This window comes from Periplaneta americana, chromosome 12 (genome assembly GCF_040183065.1).
Source record: "Periplaneta americana isolate PAMFEO1 chromosome 12, P.americana_PAMFEO1_priV1, whole genome shotgun sequence".
Lineage (NCBI taxonomy): Eukaryota > Metazoa > Arthropoda > Insecta > Blattodea > Blattidae > Periplaneta > Periplaneta americana.
In genome coordinates this window covers 171,939,927-171,954,140 of record NC_091128.1, presented here as the reverse complement: position 1 = coordinate 171,954,140, position 14,214 = coordinate 171,939,927, and the positions used below count along the sequence as shown (strand labels likewise).

Genomic DNA, 14,214 nt, shown 5'->3' with positions numbered 1-14,214 from the left:
GGAAAATCGAAAATCACCAGAAAAATTTCGGCTACAGAGTTATTATTAGTATAGATTATCTACTAAACGTTCTGAAAATTTGCATTGTCACTTTTCTCATATCACAAAACATATCACTTCGCTGAACATCAAGTTGTTGCTTTTTGACATAAAGAACAGCATAGATCATTGTCTAGGATTGGCAGAAATGAGCATATGCTTCCATTCACAGAAGCTCTATTTACACTCACTGTGACGGGGATGGCTGCATTTATTGTACCTGTTTCTAACAAGAATTAGTGACTTCACATTGTTTGATTCTGAAAATATTTAATGAAATCAGTTAAAGGTGATTCAGCTGCAACAAAGACAAAAATACACATAGTTTAACTTCAGCAGTAGTTCTTAAAAATCGGATGTCGGATTGTACAAGGGAGGATCGAAAGGTAATGCACAACAACTTTTTGTGGCAACGTATTTAATAGGTAAGCAAAACAAAATAATGCAGAAAAAAGCTATAGGTTTGATCTATTTTTCAACACAAGAACCAAGTCTCTGAACATATTTCTCCCATCATGACACCAGATTCAGTACACCTCATTCATAAAACTCCGTTTTCTGGGCATATAGCCACTGCGCACAACTGATTTCACTTCTTCATCCGAATCAAAGCGTTGGCCTCCTAGGAATATTTTCATTGGTCCGAAGAGGTGAAACTGAGACAGTGCGAGGTCTGGGCTGTAGGATGGGTGACTGCCACCTCAATGCCTCTGATATTGGGTGGATTTCACTTGGACTTTTTTGTTTTGCTTAGAAAAAACGGACTACACCTCAGTGCTCTGCACAAGTAGACGATGCTAGCACACGTTCTGTCTTTACTCAGTACTTACCGCTATTCCGCCAGGGTGACACCTAATTGAGCCATTGCTGTCTGCAGCGCAGGATTCAAACTAATTATCTGCCAACTTTGAACGTCCTAACCAAAATAGTATACTGTAAAGAAATTGTTGTGCGTTACTTTCCGATCCTCTGTAGTAATATGCTCTCTGTACCACTGCTTGATTTATAGTGTCTATTGTGATATCACTGAAAGTTGACCATCTTAAGTTCTGTCACCAATTCAGAATGCTAGAGCCATCATTGCAAAGATGCTGCAGTTTACTTCGGACATTTTTATTATTTTATCATATTCATCATCATCATCATCATCCTTCACGAATTAGGCCTCTGTAGACCTGTTTCGGCCCCATCTAGCAGTCTTCTTAAAGGTCTTCCTGGTCGACAATGTCCTCTAGGTTTATATTGCATCATAATTTTTGGGATTCTTGAATTTTTCCATTCTTCTTACATGATCTAGCCAATTGAATTTTCTTCTACTGACTCTACTTCTAATTGTTCTAAAATTTCTTCATTCCTTTTTCGGTCTAAAAGAGTATATCCTGCTGTCCTCCTCAAAAATTTCATTTCCGTTGCTTTGATTCTGTTCATGTCTTTTTTCTTTAATGACCAAATCTCGCTTCCGTATAAAAGGGTGGGTAATGCTAGTGTATTATATATTTTTATTCTTGTAGATTTTTGTACTAATTTAGCTTTTAATGCATTGTTTATTATTCCTAGAATTTGTGTAAATTTGGTAATTTTCTTGTTCACATCTTTTTCATTTTGATAAGATATTTCACAACCCAGATAATTGAAATTTTGCACTTGTTCGAGGCATTGGTTATTGTGTATTATCTTACTTCTGACTGGGTCTTGTCCTAAAAATGCCATTACTTTTGATTTTTGTGCTGAAATTTCCATCCCAAAATCTTTTAATATTTTATTTAATGTATACAATCCTCTTTGTAAATTATCCTCTGAATTGGAAATTATGACTTGATCATCGGCATAGAGTAAGGTATTTAATGTTAGGGTACTGGTTATTTTGATTCCTGATGTGTAGATTTGGTTCCATTTTAAAATAATTTCATTTATATAAATATTAAATAAAGTTGGTGATAGTGGACAACCTTGTCGAACTCCATTATTAACTAATTTTCTTTCGGATATACAGTTATTTATTTTGACACTTATTTTGCTGTCTGTGTAGATTTCTATTATATTTTGCAATAGCAAATTTGGAATATTTTTATCTTGTAATATGTCGAATAAAAGGTCTCTTCGGACTTTATCAAAAGCTTTCACAAAATCAATAAAAGCTATATGGGTTTCTAAATTAAATTCTCTTCTTTTTTCTAACAATAGTTTGATACTAAATAATGGATCTACACATGATCTTCCTTTTCTAAAGCCATTTTGACACTCCAGAAGGAAAGTTTCAGCATGTTTTTTTTTTTAATTTTTCTCATATTATTATTATTATTATTATTATTATTATTATTATTATTATTATTATTATTACTACTACTACTACTTACAATAATTGAGACACTTTTGGTTTAATCCATTTTTAAAAGTTTCAAGAATTGAGAATACATTACAGAGATAAATTTAAAAGTGTCCAGCATTTATTTTGTATGTAAATGGTCACGTTAGTCCTGTATGTAGGCCGATGAAATTACTCAGTATTTTATTATGTGAATACAAAGATTTAGCAAGGATTTCATATTTTCGAGAAGTATGTATATATTTTATGTGGCCAAGTGATGGCTACAGTCTTCTGGGACCAGAAAGGTGTGTTGTGTGTTGTTGGTCGATTTCTTGGAGAAGGGAGCAACAATTAATGCAGCTGTACACGATATTTCAGCAGTGAAACACTGGCTCAACAGTCAAGACACCACATTTTACAAGAGTGACATAAACTTGTCTCATGGTTAGACAAATGGATCAATCGCCATGGAGACTCTGTGAAAAAATAAAGTGAATAATGTGTTATGTACAAACTATTTCATAATATTGGGAAATATATATTGTAAACTTAATTTTGGGACAAAAGGTATAAAGGGAAATGTGGTATTTAGGGTGAGCAAGTGGGTTGCACATGTTAAAAAATATCACTCTCGAAACAATTCAGGTGACCTCCTACACGCATTCTGTGTTCGGATATTCACTTCTAAAGTTGTGGTGAATAATTTTGATAATTGTACAAGTTTTAAATATTTAGGTACAATGATTACAAACAATAATGATATATCCTCAGAAATAAAGACAAGAATAATGGCCGGTAATAGGTGCCTGTTTGGGCTTGGAAAACTATTTAAACTCAGTTCATTATCCAGATCTGCAAAGAAAATAATTTATAAAACTATTCTAAGACCAGTGGTTACATATGCTAGCGAAGCTTGGGTTTTAACAATAAATAATGAAAATATGCTAGCAGTTTCGGAAAGAAAAGTCCTGAGAAAGATATATGGTCCCCATTTTGAAAATGGTCAGTTTAGAAGTAGAACAAATAAAGAACTAATGGAACTGTATGGAGAGCCGAGTATAGTTTCCTTCATTAAGAAAGGCAGACTTAGATGGTTGGGACATCTTAAACGTATGCCAGAAGGCCAACTACCTAAACGGGCATTATATGGACACCCAGGAGGATTAAGGAAGAGAGGAAGACCAAGGCTGAGGAGGCTTCAGGATGTGGAGGATGATCTGCGGAGAGTTGGATGCAAGAGATGGAGACAACGGGCTCAAGATAGAGATGAATGGTTTCTACTGATTAAGGAAGCCCAGGCCCTTCATGGGCTGTAGTGCTAATAATGAATGAATGAATGAATGAATGAATGAATGAAAGTTGTGGTGAAGGGTAATAGTAGTGTGACCGGTTGCATAGTCATGTTCTATTACACCTGGCTATCCAGACATAATTCCATACATCTTATATCAGCATTGTAGCTTTAAGATGTGAAATAAGTCAATATTTATACTTTTTTTAGTTGGTTATTTAACGATCTTCTATTAATTTCTGTTCTTATTGATCGCAGGTTGGATAGAAACGGTGGAATACAGGAGATAACTTCATCACTGGATAACAATCATACGAAGACGAAAGGAACATCCCACAGACGTGATAAAATGTCTGCATTTTACAAAGAATGTAAATCTAAAGCTCCTAAAAATAACAATGTTCAACTTCCAGTTGAAAACGCACAGAGAAGGTAATAGCAAGGATGTAGCAGGATGATTGGATCGACGTTCACTTATGCTGTTCTTGCTCTCAACACTCACGCACATCTAAAAAAATTTCTATCATCTCTTCTTCCTCCTTCTCCTCTTCTTTCCCCCCCTCTTCCTCCCTCTTTCCTGAGGTGCGTTTGTGTTGTGTAGTGTGGAGTCAGTGTGTGTATTCTGAAATTCAGTTGTGTGTTGAGGATTTGTTGTGGGTGTGTTTTTGTGTATTTGTATATTTCGTATTGTATTCCAATGGATACCATCCCACTGTGGAATCCTGGGAAACGAGAATGCGGATGCACTAGCAAAGAAGGGCAGCACTGCTACTTACAGACCTGTTACTAAATCTACGTATTACTCTGTGAAAAGATTTATTAAACTACATACTTAGACTTCAACAAACAAAATTTGATAACACAATCTCAAGGGAAAATATGGAACTCTCTGCATCATAATCCACAGTTAATTCCCGATTTACCATGAAAATCGTCTGTAGCTGCATTTAGATTGGCAACAGGCCATGATTGTTTGGCCAAACACCTGCATAGAATTGGAATATATCAGTCCCCTAACTGCCCATTGTGCAACTCAAACCAAGAAATGGATTCGGAACACCTCAAAATCTGTGCTTCAGTGGCTGACCATGATAATATCTTTGAAAAATATTGGAGTGCAAGAGGTCAAATGACTTTATTGTCAAATACCTGGCATTAGAAAACAACATATTTCGTATTGTTCTAATGTGTTTAGTTTCTGGTTTTTTGGTTGGATATGTAGAATTTCCATGTCTGTGTCTATGTTGCTGTAAGTGTGGTTGGTGTTTGTGATGTGTTTTGCGTATGTTGATGTGTTTTGTGATTTGGTTATGGTGTAATCAAGATGATTTAACATTCCCTTCCCCTATCACATCTACGTACAAAGTACCCTTAAGTTAAAATTCAGCACAGTCAGAAGAAATATTGACCAGAATTAACAATCGCAACCCTCAACCACTCGAATTGTGGTGAACAAATGAAGCCATCTTCTTACTAATCATGCAGAATTAGGCCTATATTACACTATCAAATTTCTGTGTCACAAAATATGATAAAATTTTTGATCACTATGATCAAATGTAAGATTTTGACTATATTACACTATGTCAAAGCTTTTATCATATCTTTCATCACAGTTCTAATAATGGGTTCACAATAGTTCTATGCTTGTTGTAACTGTAAAATATGCACCAATTGTTATTGCATTAATACCAAAGAAGAAGTCAAAGAAAAAACAAACGTATTTCGTCCGCTTAGAGTGTAAACCTGCTAACCAACAGAATGACAATTTTACAGGGGAAACAAAAAAACCGAGTATAAATTAACTCTGAAGCTTTAGAGTCAAATCCAAAGTACAGGTGGTGAAGTTTCAGAGTTAATATATACTCAATTTTTTGTTTCCCCTGCAAAATTCCTTTTCGTTAGTTAGCAGGTTTAAGCTCTAATTCGACGATTTGGGTTAGAGATTGGGGTAGGGAGAAAAGATACAAAAGAAACCCATCAAACTCTATTGAGAGAACCTCAGTGTAAAGATGTGAAATTCTATATATACTAAGTATTTAATAATGGATGATGAAACATTTCATGTGATTCATAATGTGATATTGAAAGTTTTGTGGTTTTCACGAACCATGTGTACTTCATGTCCGCCATTTTCTTTCTTGTCAGTCACAGATTTTATCAAAGGTATGATGATGACGACCATAACTTTTATTACAGAACTATGTCACAGCTAGATGTGATCATATATGCTATATTATACTGTAAAAGATTTTATCATATATATTTTATCACACTCCTGTGACACATAAATTTGATAGTGTAATATAGGCCTTACAGAAATTGCTTATACCACTTAACTCATTCAATTGTTTGCTTTTTTCTAGTACCTTGCTCCAGTCTCCGTCGATTACGTCTGAGAATAAGGGTAAAAGTGATGGCAACAATGATATGAATAATAATGATAAGGATGAAGAAGACAGTTTACAACTGAGCAGGCAAAGGTAAGTATGTGTGATTAGACAGATGTGACCAACTATGAAAGTGTCCATCATGTATAATGCAATTTATAACACATGGCTTACATGTAACATTACGAGATTCATTTCTATCAGTTTCGGGTGTTGGGAGGCCCAAAAAATTCTTTCATGGGGCAGGACTCAAAAACGAAACAATTTATTGTTCTTTCGATTACAAAGGAATTTTCTGAAAAAGAAATTATGCTAGCAACTGAAATGTCCCTCTGTTCCTCTGGTAAGTGAGATGTAGGGGAGAGTCAGGTAGTATTGGACATCGGGTAGTATCGAACAGTAAGTTTCTTTCATCTACCACACGATGATAGTACCTGATTGACACGGTTACGTTTCTGTGATGTCGCATAGAGAAACGTAACCATGTCAGTCAGGTACTACCGTATGGTGGTAGATGAAAGAAATGCACTGTCTGATACTACCCGATGTCCGATACTACCCGACTCTCCCCTAAGGCTCCTTAGCTATACCAATGAGTGTCTATTGAAGAAACTTTACTTCAACCTTCAACCATTCCGAATATTTCACCAAAAAGTTGTCAAAAGTCCAACACAACTTCCACCGTTTCTTAAAATCATTCATAAAATAACAAATAAATTTCTTAATTGCCTTAAAATGCTCTGTAAACACACTCCTATTTATAATCTATTCAAAATATATTCATATAATGATTCAGAGGAGTTTTTCTTCTCCAGCATTACTTCAAATAACTCTTTAAGCGTCACTGAAGCAGTGATGTCAACGATACTGATTTTAGCAGGAAATCCCGATTTTCACATATATTTCTCTTTTCCAGTCTCAGACATTAGCAGAAAGATCGTTTTCCTGATACTCATCCAATAAGACCTAATCATATCACAACTTGTGGCTAATATCTAATATCCTTTGTTTTCAGTATCCCTGGGCCTAACACTCACTTACAAAGAGTTTTTTTTCTTTAATGAAAGCTAAATGGGTAGAGTGTAGAAACAGATGTGCAACAGAATTAATAAAATCAGATCTTCAGGTCACTGTTCATTTCAATATGAATTGCAAGGATTTTTTTAAACATATAAAAGTAACACAAAATTTCTGAAAGAGGCATCTGTTGATAAATATTAAATATTTTGTGACATGTTACTACTACAGTGTAATGTTAGTAATTTTACAAATAATTAATAATAATAGTAATGTAAGTTGAATTCATAATTTTACAACTGTAAGTTGGATTAATAAAGGATTGGTATTCAGATTCTACTCTTGTTTGCTTTTTTTAGTATGTATTTGCAATATAAGTTAACTTAACATGAGCCAGAGGGGGATATACTCATATTGCGCAATGTACACAGTACACTGTTCAGGTTATCTTTTCATTTTCAAGTCGAAAATGTCGTTTATAAAAGTTTTCCCAACATTTTGTTTTCAAAAATTGGCAATCCCACACTGAAGGCTGCTTTTGCTGGCTGTCTTTATTTTTTATTTTATTCGGTTATTTTACGACGCTGTATCAACATCTAAGTTATTTAGCGTCTGAGTGAGATGAAGGTGATAATGCCGGTGAAATGAGTCCGGGGTCCAGCACCGAAAGTTACCCAGCATTTGCTCGTATTGGGTTGAGGGAAAACCCCGGAAAAAACCTCAACCAGGTAACTTGCCCCGACCGGGATTCGAACCCGGGCCACCTGGTTTCGCAGCCAGACACGCTGACCGTTACTCCACAGGTGTGGACTGCTGGCTGTCACCTAAAATAAAAAATATATATATATATATATTTTGAAAAAAGGTGTGTGTTTGTAGTTGAACCGCAATATGGGATTTAAAGCTCAAATGTTGTTTTGTATTTTGGTCACAAAAATTTCGTGTGAGTAAGAGCAAGTTTTTTTTTAAATCTCTACAAAAATGAACTTCATGACCGAAAATTTAATTTTCAATTCAGTATTACAGTTTTAACATGGAATAAATTAATTAAACTTTATGTAAACCAAAAGTACATACCTTTGGGCAGACTTTCCACTTGGAATTTACAAAATATCTTGCTTAAACACAATACAGAATGATCTTTCTTTGCATCGCTCTGACTCACAACTGGGTGCGGACTGTCTGAATGTTTAACAATCATCAACTTCCGCTATGTATTTACTGTTATTAATCTTTCCAAATCCCTTCCTGCATTGCGGATTTATGAAGTACAGACGTCTGGTTAGTGTTTATAGAGTAGAAACACCAACCAACTTCAGTGACTTTGAAAAATGTAATTTTTTCCAGCTAGATTGAGATTCTGGCCCACTGTGCACTATGACAAAATTATCTGTCATAGCGATTTTTTCCAGAGCTGTGACTGCAAAATGCTGTCACACCCCACCTCTACTATTGCTGTCTAAACTTTGCACAAGGAGTCTCCAGTAAACTCATTTGAAAGGATGCTGAGCATGCCCTCTAAAAGTCATGTAGACCTCGGATTTTTAGGTAAAAACCTATTTTGTTCCTCATGATATATACAAAAGACAAGTTGTATATATACGAATTATGGAAATATATGTTCGAAAATGGTGGTCCTATACAACCTAAAAATACCTAATTTCACGTTAGGAACTATTTTTACCTAATTTTACATTTTCCAATTTCTACAGTTGGTAATATGGAAACGCTGTGTAATTCTGTATGTCAGTCGTGCCTTGACAACAATCGAAGCTAGTAATCTACACTGATGCAGCCCCGTACATGATTGCTGCCGTTAAATTACTTAAAGTATTTTACCCTGCCTTGCTCCATATTACTTGTCTTGCCCATGCCATGAATCGCGTAGCTGAGACGATACGGCTTGAATATCCACAAGTGAATAAGCTGGTTTCCACAATTAAAAAGGTTTTTATTAAAGCACCTACGAGGATTCAATTATTTCGAGAGCAGCTTCCCAATGTGCCACTTCCACCAGAACCTATTCTTACCCGATGGGAAACATAGTTACAGGCCATGGAATATTACAGCAAGCATTTGGAGGACATTAAGAACTTTGTTTTGAAACTGGGGGAGGATGCAGTGAGCATTACTTCAGCTAAAAAACGTCTACAGGACCCAACAATTGCCCGGGATATTGCATTCATCAAATCACATTATGTATTTCTGGTCCCCATTATTAATCCTCTAGAGTCTTCAGGCAAACCGGTCTACACGCAACTGGGATTGATAGAAGAGGTGACAGAAAAAATCAACTTGGTTCCTGGTTATGTTGGTGAAAAAATTTCTGAAAAACTCAAATCATTGCTTCAAAAAAACCCACGACTGACAGTTGTCCGCATAGTCGCTGACATCTTGGCTGGCAAAGCACCTGAACATGAATGTGCTGTTCCCGTGCATCTAATACCAACATTTAAATATGCTCTGGTGTCATCAGTTGATGTGGAACGCTCATTTTCGGCATATAAGATGGTGTTATCTGAGAAGCGATGCAGTTTCTCAATGGAAAACTTAGAAAAGGTGTTAGTTGTTTACTCTGGCTCTAATTATGGACATGTACAATGAAATAATGTCAAATGTTTCGGCTAATTTGTAATGGGAAATGAAATAATGTCATTTTTTGTTCACCTATTTTTGTAATTTTAGAACCTATTTTGATTTGTGATAGAACCTATTTTAGGTACCTAATTTAAGATTTTTAGGACCTAGAAGTCCGAGGTCTAGACTCATAAGAAAAACAAATGATGAAGTTGTGGTGAAACTTTTTGTACTCTACTGATCCAACAGTTTCGAGTGTTGAAACACAATATCAGCAATGTAAACAGCAACTGTGACTCCACCCATTGTGATCCTCTCAGTGATGAAAAACGCTTTTGCTATGTTTTTGCAATTCCAGATACTGTGATTGTTAATTTTGACATTGCAGAAAATACACGAGAGTAGAACAAATGAATATTGTGGATTGTGTAGTGAGACACAAAGCATACACTCTGGTACATGGCACTGACTTCTGGAAGATGCTGGAGGAACAGGAGGTAAAGATTTACACTCACTACATAATATGGCATGTAATGAACTGGTAGTATTTGCAAGGAAACTATTTAGTGAAGCAAATGACAATCGAAATGGTAGTAGTAAAATTCACGACTATATTCTTAAATAATTGATTCCACTAGTCAAGTCTAAGGTTTACAGACTATAACGACGGTGTTTTGAATACACTGAAAGAAAATGCAAACGTAGTAAGATCTTATAGTAGGTTATCACAACGAAATAAAGGAAAAAAAGTGTGATTCAGGGAATATCATTGAAATCAACGAAAGTAAATTTGCAGTTAATGTTTGCCAAAGCATAACTATATTGTAATTATGACCATTTGCCATTTTATTTTTGGTCTAGAAAAAATACCTCTTCATATAACATTATTATATTACATACAAATAATATGTAAATGAAACAGTTTATGTTTAAAGTTACAAATTATTAAGTGCAATATTACTTACTTACTGGCTTTTAAGGAACCCGGAGGTTCATTGCCGCCCTCACATAAGCCCGCCATCGGTCCCTATCCTGAGCAAGATTAATCCAGTCTCTACCATCATATCTCACCTCCCTCAAATCCATTTTAATATTATCTTCCCATCTACATCTCGGCCTCCCCAAAGGTCTTTTGCCCTCCAGCCTCCCAACCAACACTCTATATGCATTTCTGGATTCGCCCATACGTGCTACATGTTCTGCCCATCTCAAACGTCTGGATTTTATGTTCCTAATTATGTCAGGTGAAGAATACAATGCGTGCAGCTCTGCGTTGTGTAACTTTCTCCATTCTCCTGTAACTTCATCCCTCTTAGCCCCAAATATTTTCCTAAGAACCTTATTCTCAAACACCCTTAATCTCTGTTCCTCTCTCAAAGTGAGAGTCCAAGTTTCACAACCATACAGAACAACCGGTAATATAACTGTTTTATAAATTCTAACTTTCAGATTTTTTGACAGAAGACGATGACAAAAGCTTCTCAACCGAATAATAACAGGCATTTCCCATATTTATTCTGCGTTTAATTTCCTCCCGAGTGTCATTTATGTTTGTTACTGTTGCTCCAAGATATTTGAATTTTTCCACCTCTTCGAAGGATAAATCTCCAATTTTTATAGTTCCATTTCGTACTATATTCTGGTCACGAGACATAATCATATACTTAGTCTTTTCGGGATTTACTTCCAACCCAATCGCTTTACTTGCTTCAACTAGAATTTCCGCGTTTTCCCTAATCGTTTGTGGATTATTATATAATTTAAATTAGTACATGGAGATTGAAATTAAATCTTATGTTTAAATTAATAAGTTTTTGTCATGTGAGCTCGCAACAGGAACAGTTTGGCTGTGAGATGATAACTGCGCATGAGCAGACTTGGTTAATAAAAACCTAAACTAACCAAAACTAACCTTCGTATATGCAGGGTGTGTAACCAGAAAAAGAAAAAAATGAGAAAAATAACAGTATCTAATATATTTGAAAATATTGATAAGGAACAGCATAATTCTAATGAGAATATATTTCAAAATATTTTTAAAGAACAACATAATCCTAACAACAGTATATTTCAAAATAGTAATAAGCCTTATCACTGTCCATGTGTCTAATTTAGACTAATATACGTATCTGCTCATCAAACCCTACCTAACCTTGTTGCTAAGAGTGGTGCTATCTGTCGGGAATGTTCAGAATGAAGGATATGTAGAGAGAGAAACAAATTTTTCCTCCTAACAGTGCCATAAGCCAAAGTCATGCCCTTATGTTGGCGACATTATGTATTTAGTTCTATTTGGTCGAAACTGTAACAGCACAGTTGAAAGCTACCATAGGTAATTCTCCACTTTGGCGCAGGTTTCAATTGACTGTAGTATCTGGGTTTTGAACATGTAACTTTAGGCTGGTTATGTTGGCCACACATAAATGACATACCCTACACTGCATACATATCAAAACCCAATGCGTTTTCTCTCTCTTGGCAGGCATACATCAGGCTAAAGAGATAGATCAAAAGTAGCGTAAGTCACATACAAATTCGATCAAAAGGTTAATAAAATAATGTGTATCTAGATTACTTCAATGTTCGAGATAGAAAGCACCAAAGGCTTTTATGATTAGGCAGCTCAAAAATCAGTATCAGCATATAACCTCTTAATTATTATTTTCTTTGTTGAATAATTATATTTGTAAATATCCACTAATAAAACACGATATATCCTAATCTATCTAAATCCAGTCACAAGTTTCTTTTCTTATACCTTTAACACTGATATTGTTCAGATACGCAAATTTTGTATACATTTATAGTGTCTGGAAATTTGTCACATCATTTTAGAATCATCTTTACAATAGGAGAAATTATTCTTCTGAGGTGCTGCATTTCACCAAATTTGTGTTAAACTTTCAGGTCTGCAAGCCAAGGAAGTGGCTGTCCATGAAGGAACAGTTCTTCAGAACGATTCTGCCAGCCATCACATCTTTCAACCTGGCAGAAACAGAGCTGTCGGAGTTCAGAAGCATGTAATTATGTGTGTGTATTAATAACAGTATGAAGTGTGTAACGTGTTTTCTTTATAAACAGTCTTCATATCTGAATTGCAGTTGTTCAAGAAGTATCACTTAACATTTTTTTTAGTTGATTATTGGTTGGTGTATCAACTACTATGTTATTTAGTGTCGATATGATTGGTGATAGTGAGATGAGGCCGAGGATTCGCTGTAGATTACCTGACATTTGCCATATAGTTGGGGAAAACCTCAGAAAAAACCCAAGCAGGTAATCTGCCCAAGCAAGAATCGATCTCATGCTCAAGTGCAACTTCAGATCGGCAGGCAAGCACCTCAGCCGACCGAGCTATGCTAGTGGCTATGTAACATTCAAATGAGAGAAATTGCATAAGTTAATTACCTGTCCTCCAATTTTTCTAGAGATATAATAGCTTCTTAAATAATAGTAATACCTATGGCACTAAATAAGAGAATTAAATTAAATTTGCATAATTCTCGCCATCACATAATGGGCGCAACCATAGTTATAGGTAAACTGATCAGGACTTTAATATTTCACCTCATAATCGTTGCATGAACATTTCCGTTTATCACGATCTAGAAATATTAAAAAAAAAAACATGCAACACAAAGTACTGTACCTTTACTCTCAAAATCGAATGTGCGAGAAACAGTACTGGCTGCTGACGAAATTAGACCAATCATCTTTCCGTGGACTGGTCCAGTAGTCAGATAATATCGACTTCAGTGTATCAGATGTACTGGTACATGTGATTTTAAACAATACCGTGATGTTTTTATTCAATAAAATAGTGTTTTTAATTCAATAACAACACAATAGTTTTTCTTTTTTCAAGATGATATTCACCTTAAGGGTTCAGGGTCCCACACTAATACCAGTTCCCCTCCTTCCTCTTCCACTATGAATCATGAAACTTGGCCCTGCTCGCACAATCTCCATTATATGGAAGCTGACCACTGAAAGTTGACGTAAATAGTCTCATACCAGCTACATTGATAGAATATTGTTAGCAGCAAAGTCACCATGAGCCCAGGTATCATTCAATGAACTTGTGTTTCATGATGGTGTATTTACACTACAACATGAAAAAAAGTAATTTTAATAAGGAATTTAGTACAGTGAAACCTGTTCAAGACGGAAGTGACATGGTCCTAATTTTTTTTCCCCGTTGTGGACAGGTTTCCGTATTATTCAGGTGTGACATTAAAATGGAATATTTTGTCATTCATATACATGAAAAACAAAATGGCACGCCGCAAACTGCAAGAAGTACAAAATATTCCATTTAACACTCATCACATTAAATCAGCTTTCTGTCGCTCATTACGTTGATGAATCATCTTGATTAAAATCTCATTTTCTGTATAAATATTATCGTAACTCACTCATTAGTCATTAACCATTACTAAAGTTTACTAATCTCATTCTATTTAATATCTAACACTATACTCTAATACTGTACTGCATATCACTGCACATTATTAATTAATTGGACTAGGAGCCATCTATTAGAAGCCTTGAATTCTGGTTTATTTAATTTCTTTCCCAGTTCAATAGCTTGC

At 35.3% G+C, this 14,214-nt stretch overlaps 1 protein-coding gene across 3 annotated transcripts in view; it reads left to right on the top strand.

Annotated features, from left to right (window-relative positions):
- Nucleotides 1-14,214, top strand: part of LOC138711193 (uncharacterized) — a 43,258-nt gene that overhangs the window by 7,839 nt on the left and 21,205 nt on the right. For all 3 annotated transcript variants that reach the window (XM_069842560.1, XM_069842559.1, XM_069842561.1), the window contains exons 4-7: nucleotides 3,897-4,070; nucleotides 6,005-6,121; nucleotides 10,011-10,119; nucleotides 12,530-12,642. In XM_069842560.1, coding sequence (XP_069698661.1) covers nucleotides 3,897-4,070; nucleotides 6,005-6,121; nucleotides 10,011-10,119; nucleotides 12,530-12,642 — 513 coding nt within the window. The remainder of the gene's footprint in view (nucleotides 1-3,896; nucleotides 4,071-6,004; nucleotides 6,122-10,010; nucleotides 10,120-12,529; nucleotides 12,643-14,214) is intronic.